This window comes from Fistularia commersonii, chromosome 1, assembly GCF_037954325.1.
Source record: "Fistularia commersonii isolate RoL2024-O1a breed Wild chromosome 1, RoL_Fcom_v1.0, whole genome shotgun sequence".
Classification (NCBI taxonomy): domain Eukaryota; kingdom Metazoa; phylum Chordata; class Actinopteri; order Syngnathiformes; family Fistulariidae; genus Fistularia; species Fistularia commersonii.
Window position 1 is genome coordinate 18,665,770 of NC_141284.1, and position 18,313 is coordinate 18,684,082.

Sequence of the window (18,313 nt, forward strand, 5' to 3'; positions counted from 1 at the left end):
TATGAAGATTTTATCTCTTTAAACTGTTTGATTTCATTTGAGGGTCATTTCATCTTTATTTCCTCAGAATAACATATTTGTTATTCATCCTTTCTTGTGCGTCGAGATATTCCTTGAAGTTGTTTGTTTTTGGCCATTTTAAAAATGATTTGGATAATTTTCCAAGTTAATTTTTGCTCCTCTCCTGTTCATTCCTTGTTGCCGATTAGTTTTTTCATAAAATAGTTTTATTTATTCATTTTATTAATAAATCCATCAATTCCTTGCAAAACTTCTAGAGTTGAACTGATTCATATTTAGTTCCCCATCAATCCTTAAATGGCTTTTTCTTCACCTACTTGGCGTATCTTTCCTGTATACATATATATACATATATATATATACGACAATCAGTGTCTAGCGCCCCTCTCTGACAGAAAACTCCACGCAACTCCCATCGAATGTGTTCTTGGCATATTCCTTTCCTATTCATTGGCAGGTTCATCAGTGCTGATGGGCAGTGAGCGTCTCCATGGAGACGGCGGCTCCAGGCCACTCTTCGGACAGCTGTGCAAAGATCCACCTGGCTAATTCCTCTCCACCTTTGCACAGGTTTGTGGCCACGGATCAGCGGGCTCAAGAACCAGGCAGACGGAAGCCTCTAACAACCCTGGGGTGGGGGGACCTGGCTGCCCCTGTGTCTCTGGAGGGGTGGAGGTGAAGGGCTTTATGGGAATGGTCCATTCAAGCAGAGCAAAACATGTGAGTTTCTCTTGACAGGCCCTAATAAAGGGCGGGGGGGTGGCAGGCTTCCAGGAGCGAAACTGAAAACTCAGACACTGGAAGTACTGTTGAATCAGAGCAAAAGAAAAGCAGCCGTCCTCTGCCTTGAGTGTGTTTCAGAGAGTACTAATTGTATTGTAGTACACACTGCCCAAGGGTTGAAGTACTGTGTGAACACAACTGTACATTAAGCAGTACATTTAATTTGGGAGTAAAATCTGGGCACAGAAACAAACAGAGAATATTGGCTTGGAACGGATTGGAAATTTATTTTATTACCCGTTCAAATAATCTGCATGAAAGGAGCATGAAACTGACGCAATCCTGGAAAACCTCCGATCATTCGGCTAAAAGTATGTTGAACAACAGAAGAACAAGAAATAACAAAATAATTAGTCATCATGTCAATATTGGTACCGCAGGTAGAATCATTTCCATGAAATCAAAAAGTCCAGTAACGAAAGACAATAGCATGAAAATGATCTCATTGGTACTAAACTTCACAAAATGACAATGACTTACCGAACTGAACTAAACCAAAACGAGTAAATCCAGATTAAATCCGATACTGTGACTCAGCTTCCATCCGAAAAACAAAATTCTCTGAATGTGACGGTGTGAGCTGTGGTAGAAACCTGACAGACCATAATGGCAGTCATTCATTCATTATCCATATTGCTTGTCCTGCTGAGGGGGACTGAAGCCTATCCTTGCTGTCATTGGGCAAGAGATTGAGATCATGTAGCAGCAGTCAGCAGTTGATCACATATGGAGACAAACAACCATTAAGATCTTTCTGAGCCGTTTTGAGTCTACATTTTCTACATCATGCAAACTCCAACCAGGAAGTCCCCCAGTTGGAACAAAACCAAGGACCGTCCTTCTGCTTTAGGCTTTTCTCCTCAGCTTTCGACACAGCAAATCAACTTTCTCCATCTAACCCTTTTCTCTGTATCCCCTTCTCTCACACCAACTACCTTCACATTCTCTCTAACGACATCCATAAATCTTCTCTTTTGGTCTTTCTCGAGACCTCCTGCCCAGCAGCTCAAATTCCAGCATCCATCTACAAATATATTCACTTTCCTGCTGTACATGACCAAACCATCTCAGTCTGGCTTCTACATCTAACATGTGCTGTTCCTCTCATGGACTCATTCCTAATGCTGTCAGTCCTGGTCACTCCCAAAGTGAAACTTCGCATCTTCATCTCTGGGATCTCTAGCTCTGCCTCCTGTCTTTTTGTCATCGTTACTGCTTCTAGGCCATACGGCATCGCTGGTCTCACCACTGTCTTGTACACTTTTCCTTCCATTCTGGCTAATAGTCTTCTATCGCATGGTACCGCTGACACTTTTCTCCACCCATTCCAATCTGCTTGAACCTGTCTCTTCACCTCTTTTTCACGCTCTCCGCTGCTCTTGACTGTTGACCCCAAGTAACTAAAATCCTACAACTTCTTGATCTCCACTCCCTGTCGACTCACTGTTCCACCCCAGTTCCTCTTATTCACATATATACTCTGTCTTGCTGCAACTAACCTTCATTCCTCTACTTTCCAGAGCATACCTCCACCTCTCTAGATTTTCCTCAACCTGTTCTCAACTCTCACAACGGATCACGATGTCATCTGCAAGCGTCTGTGGAGATTCCTGTCTAACCTAATCTGTCAGCCTGTCCATCACCACTGCAAACAAAAAGGGACTCAGAGCTGATCCCTGATGGAGTCCCCCCTCCACCTTGAACTTCTCTGTTACCCCTACAGCACACCGCTCCACTGTCTCTGAGCTAGCATACGTGTCCTGCACCAGTCTGACATACTTCTTAGATGTATATAGATGTATACAGTATCAGAGGTCCTCTCTTGGCACCCTGTCATATGCTTTTTCCAGGTCTACAAACACGCGATGCAGCTCCCTGGGCTTCACTGTGCTTCTCTATTAGCATTCTTAAAGCAAACACTGCATCTTTAGTACTCTTTCTAGGCATGAAGCCATATTGCTGTTCACAAATGCTGACTTCTGCTCTCAGTCTAGTTTCCACTACTCTTTCCCATAACTTCATCGTATGGCTCATCAACTTTATCTCTCTGTAGTTGCCACATTTCTGCACATCCCCTTTATTCTTAAAAATGGGCATCATCCCACTTTGTCTCCATTCTTCAGGCATCTTCTCACTCTCTAACATACTGTTGAATAATCTAGTTATATAATATATGTCCAGTGTATAATTGTAATAATTAATAAACCAATTTTATAAAAAATAGAAAAATTCCCATCCTTCCACTGTGGCCAGCAGAAAAGAGGAAGACATGGATTTAATTTGGTGAATCAAAGCTGGTTAGTTTGAGCCCGTTATCCTCAGCCAAGGGGGGCGACATAACGATGACACAAATGTGAGGTGAAATGCAAAAGCACCACTGACCGTCTGTAATTGAACCTCTGACATCGTTTTAATCATGTCTGCCGTCCCGCTCGTCCCCCACGACTAAGTAACATTATAATTGAGAAAAAAAGTGCTCGGTTTAATGAGCGCATAGGACTATAAAAGGTTCCCTCGAAAGGATGTGCTGAGGCTTTCATAATCTACAGTGACAAATAATAATTATAATCCCTGACTTCATAATAGTCAACTTAAAAATCCAGCAAATATTAAGTAAATCAATGCAGTAAAAAAACAACATATATATATATATATATATATATATATGTGTGTGTGTGTGTGTGTGAATATACAACAACAGATTTTTGAGGTAATTTTTACTGTTTTTTTCTTGTTTTTTGTTGTTTGTTCTCTATATATATATATATATATTTCATATTTCTTATTGATTGAAATACTTTTTTTATTTCTTTTTTCTGAGATTCCTTGATCATTCCTTGCTTAACTGAAGGTTACTTATACGTTATTTTCAATCGAATTTCTTAATTCGAATTTCTCGCGTTATTTTTTGAATTTCCATTTCTTTGTTCTTTTTTTTTTTAGTAATTTCTTGTAAATTTCTATGGTAATTTTAAATTAGCTGATAATAACACATTAGAAGAGAGGATGGGGGAAGGCCCTGAAGGGCTGCCGGAGCCAAGTGGTCATGCCATCGAATGCCTCACTGACACTGCAGGCGCCCTCTATTGGGGAGGGGACGTAAGGGGCAGGAAAAGTAATGCAAGGGCATGGAGCAGGTGATTGGGGTTCTGACCAGACACACACCCACCCACACACACACCCACACACACACACACACACACACACACACACACACACACACAGACACACACACACACACACACTCACACAAACACCAGGACTTTATAGATTCACACAATATCTATATTGAATTAGTTTCTTTAGAAAATTAAAATAGTAACCGTGATGGAGTTTAATTTTAAAACAATTTTTTCGCTTGTTGAGAAAAATTTGTTTGGTATAATTTCCACACAATTAACTATGGTAACTGGAAAGAAAAATATCTTGAGCTGCAGTAAAAAAAAAAAAAAAAAAAAAAAAAACATGAGGGAAATTATTTGAATTTTTCTGGACAGATTAATGATAGAAAATGAACAAAGGAGCTGCTAATGTCTGTGGGTATTTGTTCTTGAATGTCCTCAAACACACACACACACACACACACCTATTCACTCTAAAATCTCCTCGACAGCAGTGGCGGTGATTGACAGGCACCTTCACACATACACACCCACCTGCCTAATTGGAATCTGGACATGACAAAGATGGGTGGTTAGCTTTATCCGCAGTGGGACACCATTGGGCCTTGAGGACAGAGGGAGTGGGGATGAATTCACGCCTATAAAGGGGCATTTTCTTTCACATCCTATTTACATCCATTTTTTGTAGTTTTCCACCTACCCATGTCTGATGGATGGGGGATGATTGGATGATTGTTTTGTCTGCCCCGTAGTTTTTGCTGTTTAGTTATGATGTAATAAGAGCAGACTGGGCAAGAGCAGACACTCAAAAATGTCACATGATGCACAATTGGTCAACTTAAGGATTGAACTTTTTACAGCCGCTCTCGTGTGGAGTCCCCGACCGACGCAATAGTCAAAAATGACCTAATCCCTTACGAGTATCACAAGAGGGAAAGTGCTTATATGCAAACTATAGCTTGTTCAGACAATAATGAAACCCAAATAGAAGTGCCAGGTCCAACCCATGAGGCTCCCTACATTCCTACCCTGACTCCTAACAACTCCCCCCTTCCAGCCTGAGCTGAGCTGCTGGTCGTGTTGTAGTGATTCCAGCTAAGCTCACTCTGCCAGTTGCAGAAGGGATCAAATCCACGAGCAGTCTCAGCAAGTCAGTACTGGCATGATGCGGCCAGCCGGCGTACAAGGGTGGCACTGCATTCCGGCACAGACGCAAATGTAAGAATGGCCTTCTTCCCGTGATGTGGTCACAACAGAGACATTCCCAGTAAAGCAATAGGGCTGACAAGTTTTGCGGTCAAAGTGGAAATTTCTAAAAGGTCGGATTAGATGCCCGTGAATAATGACGACCCGGGTGGTCAGGTAGTATATTTAAGCGTCTACCTTCGCTCAGTCTAGTTATTTACAATGAGACCGCAGAAGTAAAAGCCTTCACGCGACCCTAAATGCAGGATAAACTGTAGATAATGGATGGCTGTTTTTTTTTTAATGCTCACCACTCTGCTTTGACATTCTTTGCAGGGACAAACATCAGAAAGTAAGAGCAGCGTCTCTGATTAGGAGCCAATTAGCCCCCCAGGCTCCAGGAGAGAGCGCCGCAGGGCAGCGTCCTGATTGGGCTGCGGCTCCTGGCGGGGATCTCTGCTCCTGACATGGAAAAACTCTGCTGATCTTGCTCCCACTCAGCAGGAGGTTCTGAGGAGGCTGAATTGAAAGAGAGGAGAAATTAAGTGCAGAGTGGAACCTCTACCCAGTGTGAAAAGAAAAGCAAAGAAAAGCAAAGAAAAGCAAAGAAAAGAAAAGAAAAGAAAAGAAAAGAAAAGAAAAGAAAAGAAAAGAAAAGAAACAAAGGGGCCTGGAAATCTTAATTTTCTAAAAATCAACACTAAATCAACATAACTGAATTTATGACTCATTTCATGACTCATTCAATAGAAGATCGCATTAAATCTATATGAATATCACTTTTACAAATTAGAAAAAAAAACAAAAAACAACTTCACAAAATTGCCGAATTCACTGGTACCACAATTAAGGGATTGAAATTGTTCCTAAATGCTGTTCTTAAACTGAATTGATTCATAAACCAAAAAGACAATGGAAAATAGATTCATTTGCTCCCGATCCACCAAAATAAAAGCTTACTTTACAGTTTAAAGGGCGTTTTCTCTGCTCAAGACAGCCTGGAAAATGCATATTCTACCCCGATGACTCTGCTCCGTTGTCAAGCTCCCATTACTGCCTCTTTGTTCATTTCGTTCACACTTTTCAACCATATGTCTCACCACTTCAATCGTGCTTCTCAGTATTAAGAAGAAAAGCAAAAAAACCAAAGCTCTGAGAACCAATGAGGATGCACGGATGCTGCAGCATGATTTATCTAGCTCAGCACTCTCAGCTAGGGGTTAGCAGCCTGTTAGCAGCTAGTTGGTTCATCTTCCAATATTCTGTTTGCCCACTAAAGCACTTAGTAGTCCCTTCCTAGACTGAAGTGCTGCTGTACATGAATATTGCATACCTGTGATTAATTCACCAAAGAATCAAGAATCAAAACTTTAACCCCCAAATAATCCATGAATTAAATGAGAATCAGCACATGATCTTAAAATCAAATTCAATTCAATTTTTTTCATTTTTATCAAAAAAAAAGTCAAATAACCTTTTATTTGTCATGTCTGAGTAACCAAAAAGATAATGGAAAAAGTGAACACCTTATTTTTAAGTTTTTTTTTAAGTATTTTTTTAATTATCTATGAAAAACCTTTCAATGATAAAAAAAGATGAAATAATCCAGGAGATCCTGTCATCCACTCTTGTGTTCTGTTATTGTCAAATCAGAAGCAGAGTTTCTGTGATAAAACCCATATTTAAAAAAAAAACAAAAAACCAAACAAACAGTCATTTGTTCCTCTCCTCTAATCATCTCTTGTTTATTTCAGGCTCTTGATGTGGAATCACTTCTGAGCCTCATTAATTTATTCATTCGTTTATTTATTTATTTATTTGTGCATTTTCTGTCTTGATAAACAAACAATCATAATCCAGGCTGAATATCCTGCTGCGACAATAATAATCCCTGAGCGAGGCCGGACTTTCTAACTGGATTACCCAGAGAGAAGACTGATATCTCAACTGCTTGGGTCTCCTGGGGATGTTCAAACTGCGGATGCGCTTTTATGTGACATCCCTGAAGGCCGTGTTCAGACAAAATAACTTTCTCCTACTTTGCTTTTCATAGTAAAAACCCTAAGAAAATCTCGCTCATCAATCTCATCGCTGCAATCAGTCAGACTTTGATATCTGGGGATCAACCCCTCGCCTTCTCAGGACACATACCTCAAATACAGCGCCGGTACAATCACAAACCGATCCTGAATAACCTCCTATCAGACCATCACATCCAAGACTCCCATCATTGGTAAATGACAGATTCCGCCAACAAAATAATGGCATTTGCAGATGCTTCCGACATGTGACTGGTGGATGATGCCTTTCCGTCCGTTGCTATGAGACACGTATACGTTTCTGACACTTGAACGCAACACCGGCACACAATCATAAATAGATTCTGACTGCCTCACAAGCTCCACTCCCGATGGATGAGTCAGTGACTGAGGCTTTTTCGGATACAATGGCCATTTGGCAGACTGTTCACAGGGGAGTTGAAAAGTCAGGTGTTTGTATCTTTCAGAGGGCGGGGTGATCGTCTCGCCGATGTCATCGCCCCTAAACAAAAGCTGCTAGAGATGACAGGATTTCAATGTAATAAGGAGTTCTGTCAAGAAAAGAAAAGCCTGGCGATCAGCATCATCTGCGCCGCACTTTCATTCCTTTTCTCAGGGGAATGTTTATCTGAATCGCAGTCCTCCATTTTTCCCTCCTTCCTTTCTTTGCTCTTTTTCCTTACTTGATGGCCTGTAATTGCTTCCATCTGCTCTACATACAGTATTACTCCTCCTGGTGGAGATAACGTGCACGCATACACGCACACGTGCGCACACACACACACACACACACATTTAAAAAAAGAGGCGAGAAAGGAAGTAAGAAAAAAAAGTCAAGTATTCATCTGTGGAACAGTTCCCCCGTTTTGTTATCTGACTGCGTTTCAACTCTTTTGTTGAGTCATAATGGAGTCAGGGAAAGTAAGGGAAAAAAAGAAAAGGGGGAGGAGGAAGATGGTGGAGAGAGGGGGGCTATCTCTACGATGAGACACTTTGACAAATTGAATCAATAAATCAATCGGGCGAAGATGGATAGGAGGGTGTCAAGTACGTTGTCGGCGGAAGTGATTGGAGAAAGACATCTTTACCATCTGGACTGTACATGGAGGCAGAGCAACAGGTCGGTTTGTTTTTTTCCACCAATCATGGAAAAGGGGGCGGCGTTTGTGCACGGGGATCGACGCAACAAGCATCCAAAGAGCAACCACCGGCCCCGTGGCGAGAACGCATCTCCCGTTCGTTTGAGGGGCTCCGACAACTCCAAGCTGACAGGTTAGGATGGAGGCGGGGGAGGAAAGAAAGAAGAGGAACCCGCGCTGCCGCTGTCGCACTCGGGTTATTCACATTCACATCCTCTGCTCTCCAACGTGTTTTCCCCTGTAATTTCCCGATAATATTCTGCCCGGCCTGTGTGTGTGTGTCAGCGGAACTGGAAGGAAAACGAGAGAATCCGAAACCTGGTGAAAAAAATAAAAACGAAAGCGCGGTGAATTATGCATGTGTTGGGTGGGGGGGTCGATGGGCGGGAAAGGGGATTCAGATTTGTCAGAATAAATGCATAAAAGTGCGTAATGGAAAAAAGAAGGGAAAAAAAACTCATAATATTATCGGTCACAATTCAAGGTTAGCAAACATGGCAAATTATTCATTCTGGTGCAAAACGCAGTGATGAGGCTGAATAAGTGCTGAGAGCAACAGAGGAGGTGTGTGTGTGTGTGTGAGAGTTTGTGTGCATGTGCATGTGTGATTGTTAATTATGAGGCAGACTGTGTGGAGTGCTTGTATTATGGTCTATGCTCTGATATGCATTCTGTGAAAACTCCCAGGTTTGTCCGATAGCATCTCGAACCCTCCTCTCTACCTCTGTGGATTAATTCAGATGATACGGATTTGCATGGCAAGAGGATGAAAAACACACAATCACACACACACACATTGTTTTGAATAAAATGTTTTGTCCAAGGACCTGTTTCATTCTAAGTCTAATAAAGCTTGTTGCTAACCAGATCCGATTAGATTAACCACTTCTGATAAGTTTATGCAGGTGAAGAGATTTAGCGACAGTGATACTTTCAGGGACCATTTCTATTGACAATTTCCTTTAAAATTTGGAGGTGTCAGATGTCACTCGCTCTGATATGGATTATTTTACTGAAAAACTAACAAACAAATAAATAAACAGGAAATAAAATGGCTGATTTGGAGACTTTTAACACCTGACTCAGAATGGCACAGGTTACCTCCACAATGTCAGAATTTCAGATAAAAAGCCTGTGTTGTGACATTTTACCGGACTGCCAAAAAGCTGAGCAAAAGCACCACTTAGATATAATAAACAATTCTGGTAATTACAAAAAAGCATATCTGAGTCAAAATATCAACAATATATTAATGAAAAAAGGAATGGGCATTTTCTCCAGATACTACAAAATGGTTTTGTCTTACTGATATCTGTTTTCAATTTTTTTTTTAACAGTGCTTTTTAGCAGCTACTGGAATGAGCCGGGCATTAGAGAAACTATAATTTGTTTGCCACTGAGGTTAACGGTTATCACAAATGCAAAGTTTTGGTTGAGCGTCTAAATTAAATTATCCAGTTTAACTCTTTCTGCTCAACCTGTTCAGTAAGAGATGGCGATTTGCCTCTTTGTCAGAAATTTGTCAGAAAAAAATGCAGACTAAAGGAACCGAGCTCACACAATGTCTGTTGGAGCGGCTAACTTCAGAACGGCGGAATTAACATGAAAACATGGCCACTCTAGCAAAAGTTTTTGGCGTTGATGCAACTTGCAGCAAAGATGAGAGCCCACTGAACAGACGTTCCTTCCTTTGCAGCCTCTATGTTACATCTACAGTCTCTAAGCATATTTATAGAAAAATACACTTTCCTCTCTATGCATCTCTTCCAAATCTCGACAATCTATACAACCACAAGTGACAGCAAAAACACCAGAAAATCACAATTTTTCTTTTCTTGAATTGACTCTATTTCAACCATTTTCACAAATCTGCACTTTGGAATGGTTGTAAATCCAATTGCTTGTGTCATTAACAGTAACAGCAAAAAACAGTCATAACAATTAAAAAAAAATGAAAAGAATACAGGCAAGGCAACTAACCAAATACATTAGCTTTACACTTGTAATATTCCAAGTGTCTGTATTACTACTCGGTGTCACTTGACAGCAGATTTTTTTTCTCCTGTTGAAACAGACTTTGTCTTGACTTGCAATTAATAGGAAAAATAATCAGAGGATGAGCTGAACAAATATTTGAGCTCCCCGGGTGTATTACTAAAACCAGGCCATTTTGTTGTACTACGACAGTATTTGCCAGGCGTTTCGGACTGATATTACAAGGCGCAATATTTTTCGAGCCAAAGCTCGCCAAATGGCCTTGTTTTTTTTTTGATTGTTTGTTCGCCTCCTTTTTTTCAGTCAATTGCATGACAACCCAAGAACGGTTGTCATGCTATCCATGTTATACTGAGGAGCAACGGAGTTATTAAAGTCATTGTGTAATATATCTTGAATTTCCTGAAGGACTTCTAACTCTGTAATGGCCACTCTATATATATATATATATATATATATATATATATATGAGAAAAAAAACAGACAAACACAGATTCCTTTTAAGCCAGATTAATGTTAACTAACCATGTCTGTTTTTTGGCTAAATGACAGCATTCCAGTGCGACCTTCAGGTTTCAGAAGCCTCATTCCCTGACTGCATCTCGACGTTTCACCGGCGGTTATACAACAGTAGAATCGTCTGTCTGATCGACTCACTATTTAATGTGAGCGATTTTCATTTTCAAGACGGATGGCAGATAACGAGTGCTGTTTGCAACAGAGGGCCGGCATTAAATCAGGGCCTCCCTCCTCCTCCTCCTCCTTTTGTTTTCTTTTTTTCTTTTTCATAATAGGGACCGAGCAGCGGCGACGTAGGTTCCCTCCATTTGTTCCCCACCACTTAGAGAAGAAGAATATCCAGATAAACTTGCTCAATTAATTACAGTAATGATTGCGACATGGTACGAACGGCGCGGGCAGATAATCACTGAAGCATCGCAAGGCTGAGCGGTAAATATGCTAATATAAGTCTGGAGTAAATAGATGGCTTGTTTTTAACCCTCAACCCCCAACCCTTTTAACCTCCCTCCAAACCAAACCCTATGTTTTTTTCCTTACTTTTTAACAAAATGCCGAATCACAGAGATGGTAATGCCGCGTACGTTCCCGGTCGGGTGGACTAAGACGTCCATTAAGTCGGACAGGTATTATTATTCGTCACCCCGGACACCGCAGGGTTTTGGAAAGGAAAGGGGACGGGGGTTTGGCTCCAGCGATTTGGCGGTCGGGTGGTGGAGGGGTAATAACAAGTAGAGCTTCGTGTAAGGTCAAGGATGCTTCAGCACATAGTGGAGAAAACCTACTTGTCACTCTGGCAAACAGAGCTGGTGCTGGTGGGAAGTAACAACCAAAAACAAACAAAACAAAAAAAACCTGAAAACAAAGTGTTTATAGCAGCAACATTCAGAGACAAGAGTAATCCTTTCCATTAACCGTCGTCCTCACACGAGGACGTCTGCGTTGTACTAAACTCAGACTCCAGCTGGAGCTTCTGCTACGACTACTGCTTGTGTTAAAGGGCCTTAATAAACATGATGTTTTGTCATATAATTACATATTTCATGATGCACGACCAACCTGCATATAATATTGAGAACTTGTTTTGACTGATGTGATTGTCTGTAAACATACATATGTAGATGTATGTATATATGTACACATACATATATTTGTTTATTAATTCAATTTGAAACCAAATTTGCAACAGAAAGAAGCTACATGGTGCTAATTATGTGTGAGGCCATTAAAACTTAATCACGTGATCACATGACCCCTTCCTTCCCGCAAACTAGTTGACCGTCCAACCAGTTACAGGCTAATGAACAGCAATGGTAAGTCAAGTTGGAGTTGATATACAGTAGAAAATTTGGTTACCAACGCCTCTTATCACAGACAAATCAACCTACAAACAGAGTTTTTGATCAAATTTCAAATCAACCTGTGATCAAGACTCACAGGCTTTCTATGTTGTGGGATTGCGGCATAGTGGCAGTTGTGCGTTGTACGTTGTTCATCGTTCTCCTGTTACAAAGCTTTTATGAGATTTTTTCAATTATTTAGCCCCTCATTGTGACTCCCAGAAAGTTAAGAGAGCGAGTGCCAGTGGTGTTAAGAAAAAGTTAAGTATTACAGTCGATCTGAGGAGGGAAATGCTGGCTAAACATGAGATTCGTGAGAGTCAAACGTTTGATATTAATAATAATAATAATAATAATAATACATGGGATTTTTATAGCGCTTTTCATGACACTCAAAGACGCTTCACAAGTAAAAAAATAAAAATAAAAAAAAATATTCATCAAAGAAATTATAATAATAGGGGTGAGACGCAGACCTAGCCAAGTCACTCGATTGTTGAAGAATATGGATTGTTGTCATCAGAGCGTGGATTGGCTTGACACAGACTATGAAGGGGTTGAAAAAAACAATTTCAACTCCTTGCATTCTTTGACTGCTGAGGATTCCAACAAATCAATTGTCTCCAGGGAAAACAAATCATTTTTTGCATTTGGTAGGTTTTAAAAAAGAAATACATAAATATCAGTTGGCCAGTTTTAATGAAAGTTAATATTCAAAATTACTGCAGTCGAAGAAAGTCTCTGTGAGTTTTAAAGTAATTTGCCAGTGGCTGGGCACGAGGAGGAAGTACTCATTTCAGGATGTAGGACTTTAACCCTCTCCTAGAAATCCTATTTAGGTCTTCATGGCGACTGTGCAAAAATAACCGTTGTTGCGTCAAACGGTTTTAAAATCTAGATGCCGGTTGTCCCCGTACGAGGACACGTCTCAGCAGTTTTGTTCTTCCAAAGAGGGCCCTTTAGTTTTATACTTATTTATGTTCTACTGATCTCAAAGAGCAATGACTAATAAATAATGCATGACAAACAAAAAGCTCTGTCTCTCATGAGGTCAAGATGCAGTGGAAAAGAATCACAGCGGAGACTAAGTATTTTCCCAAAACCCTTTGGTATTCGCAGTGTTACACCTTATACAAGTTTTACTGCGACCTATCGACCATTTTGTATTATAATGATACCAAAAGTGCAAAAATGTGTTGCAGTGATTCATTATTTCTGTATCAGAAGTATCCTCTGCATGAACTTTGGTGCTTTAAAGTAAAGAAGTGAATAAATAGATAAACAAGATAAACTCATGCTTGTTTTGTATTCAAATCATTAATTTCTATGAAAAGTAAAATTACTCAACAAAACAACCTATCGTCCGATGTACAAGGAGCTGGTCCTTTTCAAGGAAATATATTTATTCATTCATTCATGCACAATTTAGACAACTTATAATGCTGGTGGGGCCAGTCCCGGCTGACAAGGGCTGTGAGAGGCGGGGTTTAACCCAGATGGATCACCTGTCAGCCACAGGGTAACCTGTCAATCACACGATCAGTGATCAATCACAGATCGGCAAATAGATTAATCCAAGGATTCACTCTCTAATTCTTACCTATGGACAATTTAAGGAATATTGAGTGAACCTATTGGCTTTTTCTGGAACGTGGGAGGGTGATGGAGAACCTGGAGAGATCCAAGTTAGGAAAATCCCCTTAACCAACAATTAGATCACCCTCAAAATTTTAGGAAATCATATGCATCACTGTACAGTTTTAATTCAAACAATGATGCCGCGTTCCACATCTACCTTCAGGGTTTTGGAGGTAGAGGTGGATGTTTTCAGGATGTTCTCAAAATAAATCATCACTGTCCCTGCAAAAACTGGTCTTCAGGCATGAGGTGTCTGTAGACTGATGAGAGAAGCTTCTAAGGGTGTAATAAGTAGTAAGGAGATTTTGCTTGAGATTTAATGTCTTGTTGAAAACGACTGACTATAACAGGAGTGACTTTATCTATGACATTTTACCACTTGTCCCTTGAAAAAAAACACTAAATTGTGCACTTAAGCACCATAAAAATCAATGGTTTGAATCAGCGTGAAGTCGCTGGTCACGTCCCGATAACCCTTGACTAAATCTCCACAGCAATAAAGTTAAAAATGCCTATATATACATATATATACATACATATATATATATATATATATATATATATATATATAAATTTACTGTGGCCACCCCTGATGGGAAAAGCTGAAAGGAGAAAAAGAAGATTATATATATATGTATAAACATAAAGGTTGCGGTTGTACTGAGGAAATAAATGGACAGAAATGTCCTTTTTATACAACATGGCTGACTGATACAAATTCAAGACAGATATATTTTTAGTTGCAGGCCAGGATGAAATTGAAGCAGTTTACCATCACCACATCAGACTCTGCCATTTCAGCAAGTTTCAATTCAATTGTAAAAAACGGGAATAAAGGAAAAATGCACGGTGAGGCAACGACCGCATAGCAAATCCAGCTACAACTGGACTAGTATTGCTTCGAATTCAAAAAAATTGCAGGCCACAATTTTGTCGCCCCTGCACGTAAAGGAAACGTGCACGGCGGATGATTCGGAGGGTGTTTATCACGCTTTCGAGAATGAAAACCCACCAACTGAAACCGCGCAAAGAGGAGGAGCCTCCAATATACCACATTTGACATTTCCAAAATAAACCTGTAAAAATAAAAATGTATATAAACAGATACCGTATATATGTAAACGTCAAAACCGTATATTTCTGTATACAGCAAAAACAAGATCAATTCAAAAGGCTTCAATTTCTGAAAAGGACCGGGTTATGTTTTTTCCTTTTCGGTCTTGATAATGGAATCGGATGAGAAACCATCCGGGAGATCTCAGCCTGATTCCAGCAGATCGTTGCCGTTGGAGGGTGCTCTAAAAAAAATAAATCAATAGAGATGCACAAAAAAATGGTGTAAAAGCACATGCACGCACACACACGGAAAAAATACCACAGGAACGAGAATCCAAGGCAGGGAGCGAGGAGCGTGGTCCACTTTCTGTATGTGCAGCCCAAATCTGTGGTTTTATCTTCTCTAAAGGGAGAAGGTTGGAAGAAGCGGGGATGAAGAAATCCAAAATAAAAGTCTGCTTGTGTGACAGAGAGAGAAACGGGAGGGCGAAAGGCTGCAGCTATGGAGCCGTACCTGCTTCATGGTGTGTCACTTTGCATTACAAATGAGGATGTTAGAAAATCCAGGAAAACCACACGCACTTGTGCACACACACACAAACACACACACACACTCTCACACACACACACACACACACACACACACACACACACACACACACGGGATCACTGATTGACAGGATCACTGAAACTTGGCCTCATTGACACATCTCTTTTTACAAGGTGAGAACATCTGCGGGGGGGGGGGGGGGGGGGGTCTCATGAGCACACACACACACACACACACACTGACACGTTGTTTAGGTAAACCACACACACACACGCGCACAAGTCCTTGCTGTTGCTTGATTGGCAGCTCAACTCGCCGACCTGAGTTTTGGACGATGTGAGAAAAGGGGGGGCGGGAGGAGGATCAGAGCGGCATTGGTTGGATGAGGGTGTTGGTGATTTGGGGGTGGGGGTTCAGAGGGGAGCGGGATTTGGGGTTCCGAGCGGGACTTGTGTATTCTGGGATGCGCGGAGTTTCCTGGAGGAGGGAAGGGGATTTATCACCGCAGAAAATTGCGAAGAAATACAATTAATAGTAAGGAAATAAGGGGGCGGGGGATTGAGTCCATTAATGCACTTATGGGAGGAGGAGGAGGAGGGGGAGGGGAGGGGGGCATGATCGTGCTCGTGCTGGCGCGCCTTTCTCCGGTCTTGTGCGCAACTGGCGCCGAACTCGCCGCGCACGGCGCCGCGGAACACCTACACGCCGGAAAGAACCCCGCACCCGAACGCGCAAACGCTGGAGGCAAAAGCGGATGCTGCGTCTTTTTCTTGCTGAACTGAAATTTGTTCTTACACTGTGCGTGCGTGTGCGTGTGCGCGCAAACGTCGGCCACATGCAGGTATCAAAATGATAACGCAGTTCAAGGCTGAGAAAAGACGTATGGGCTCGTATTTAAAGTGTGTGCGTGTGAGAGAGAGAGAGAGAGAGAGAGAGTGAGAGAGAGTGTGTGTGTGTGTGTGTGTGTGTGTGTGTGTGTTGGGGGATTCGGACAGCAAGTGAAGATGAGCATCTCCATCACTTGATCAGATCCGAGGTTTGATCCGCGTCTCCCGACGCCTCTGCAGCGTCTCACGGAAACATGCACACACACACACACACACACACACACACACACACACACACACACACACACACACACACACACCGTCACTGACACCGGGAGCGTTCCGCGTGCACAAATATCTCCATCACACAACTTTGACAGTGACAACCAAAACCGCAGCCCCCGACCACGCACATTTGGGTCCCAACCGCATCCCGCGTTATGTGCGTGTCCAACTTACCGATGAGAGCCAGCTGCAGGAAGTACAGTCCGACGAAGTCCATCTTGGAGGCGGACACCAGTTTCGAACCGCCGCAGTCCCCAGGTGAGCGGAAACGTGCGCGGATTAAAAAAAAAAAAATAATGAAGATTTTCTTTCAAAGGGGGTAAAAAAAAAAAAAATGAACCAAAAAAAAAATGGATCGCCCTCCGTTGAACGCGGCGCCGGTTAAACGGACGCAGCCGCCGGTGTCCGGTTCCCCGCCTCAATCCACCGCCGTGCCCAAGCGTAGCAGCATCTTCCAACAGTCAAACTTTAGTCGCGGAGGAGGAGGAGGAGGTGATGAAGGAGACCGGATTCACGGCACCGGAGCTTCCAGACCGGAGCAACAGCGCGGAGGAGCGAAGAAGAGTTCCTTCCTGGTCGGAATAAATCTTTGGCGCATCTGAACGCCCCCCCCCCGACCGACTCCCGACGCCGTCCCGCTCCTCCTCGCAGCTCCACCTGCGCACAATCTGGGAAAGAGGAGAAGAACAGGAGGAAAAGAAGGAAAAGAATAAGATGAGGAAGATGATGATGATTAAGAAGAAGAAGGAAGCTAAAAGACGCGCAACTACTGCGGCTGAATGGAGGGTGGGTGGGAAAGGGGGGGGGGGTGCGTTGCAACGCGAACCTCTGCCACCCCGCACGCACATGCACGCATGCAGGGGGTGCGCGCACCCCCCCCCCCCCCCCCCCCCGCCCTATCTCCTCCGCAACCCCCGCACCCCCTCCCGCCAACCTGCCTGAGACTCCCTCGCTCCCGGTGCGGGTCAGAGCCAGAGGCGGCCGGTCCAGCCCGGATCACCCGGCTCGGCTCGGCTCAGTTCAGACCGATCCGGATCAGCTCGGAAAGAAAAATGAAAAGAAGAAGAAGAAGAAGAAATAGCCCTCAGCCCCGGCCGGAGCTGGAGCGGGACGCCTCGGATCGATAGTCCATTTCATCGTGCTATAAAATGGAAACAATAAACCCGCGTAAAAATGGTGCATAGTCTGAATGGATGGATTGGAGGAGAGGGGGGGGGGCACTGGTTCACACTTCTGTGAAAAAGTAGGTTATTACTCCCAAGAAATGGGGAGGGGGGCGGTTGACTTGCAGGGGAATCGATGTTTAGGGGATGTTGGGTGGACATGGGGTGGGGGGGGGTGCACTTATGACCCCCCCCCACCCCGCCTCAAAAAAAGGGATTCGTCTTAAAACCCAGATAATCTATTTTCATCTGGGTTTTGGGGGCAGCCGGTTTGATTGACAGCTCAGAACAAGTCAGAACAAGCTGGACTCTCATCAACGGAGATCCCTTTTTATTCCACTTTTTATTTTTTTATGAATGGAAATTATTTTTTAGGCCTTCAGAATAACGGGGGTAAATACTGACTCACACACACACACACACACATATATATATGCGTGTATGTGTGTAATATATTACTGTTTGTCAGGGACACTTTGATCCGCACTGTTTGTGCAGTGTGTGTTAAAAAAATAGCTTACACTTGGGGAATCGTGGGAAGTATCACACCACATTTTCTCCTTCATACGCCGTGCAACTTCACTAAGTCAGAAAGTTGTTTTTCCAGCGATTTTTGTTTAACTTATTTATTATATTTTTTATTGGCAGGGA

The 18,313-nt window shown here is 42.4% G+C and overlaps 1 protein-coding gene across 1 annotated transcript in view; it reads right to left on the reverse strand.

The window, feature by feature from the left end:
* gfra4a (GDNF family receptor alpha 4a) overlaps window positions 1-16,868 on the reverse strand; it is a 125,675-nt gene extending 108,807 nt beyond the window's left edge. Inside the window, exon 1 of the mRNA XM_086152505.1 lies at window positions 16,674-16,868. Coding sequence (XP_086008631.1) covers window positions 16,674-16,716 — 43 coding nt within the window. The 5' untranslated portion in view covers window positions 16,717-16,868. The remainder of the gene's footprint in view (window positions 1-16,673) is intronic.
* Between the last annotated feature and the right edge of the window lie 1,445 nt (window positions 16,869-18,313).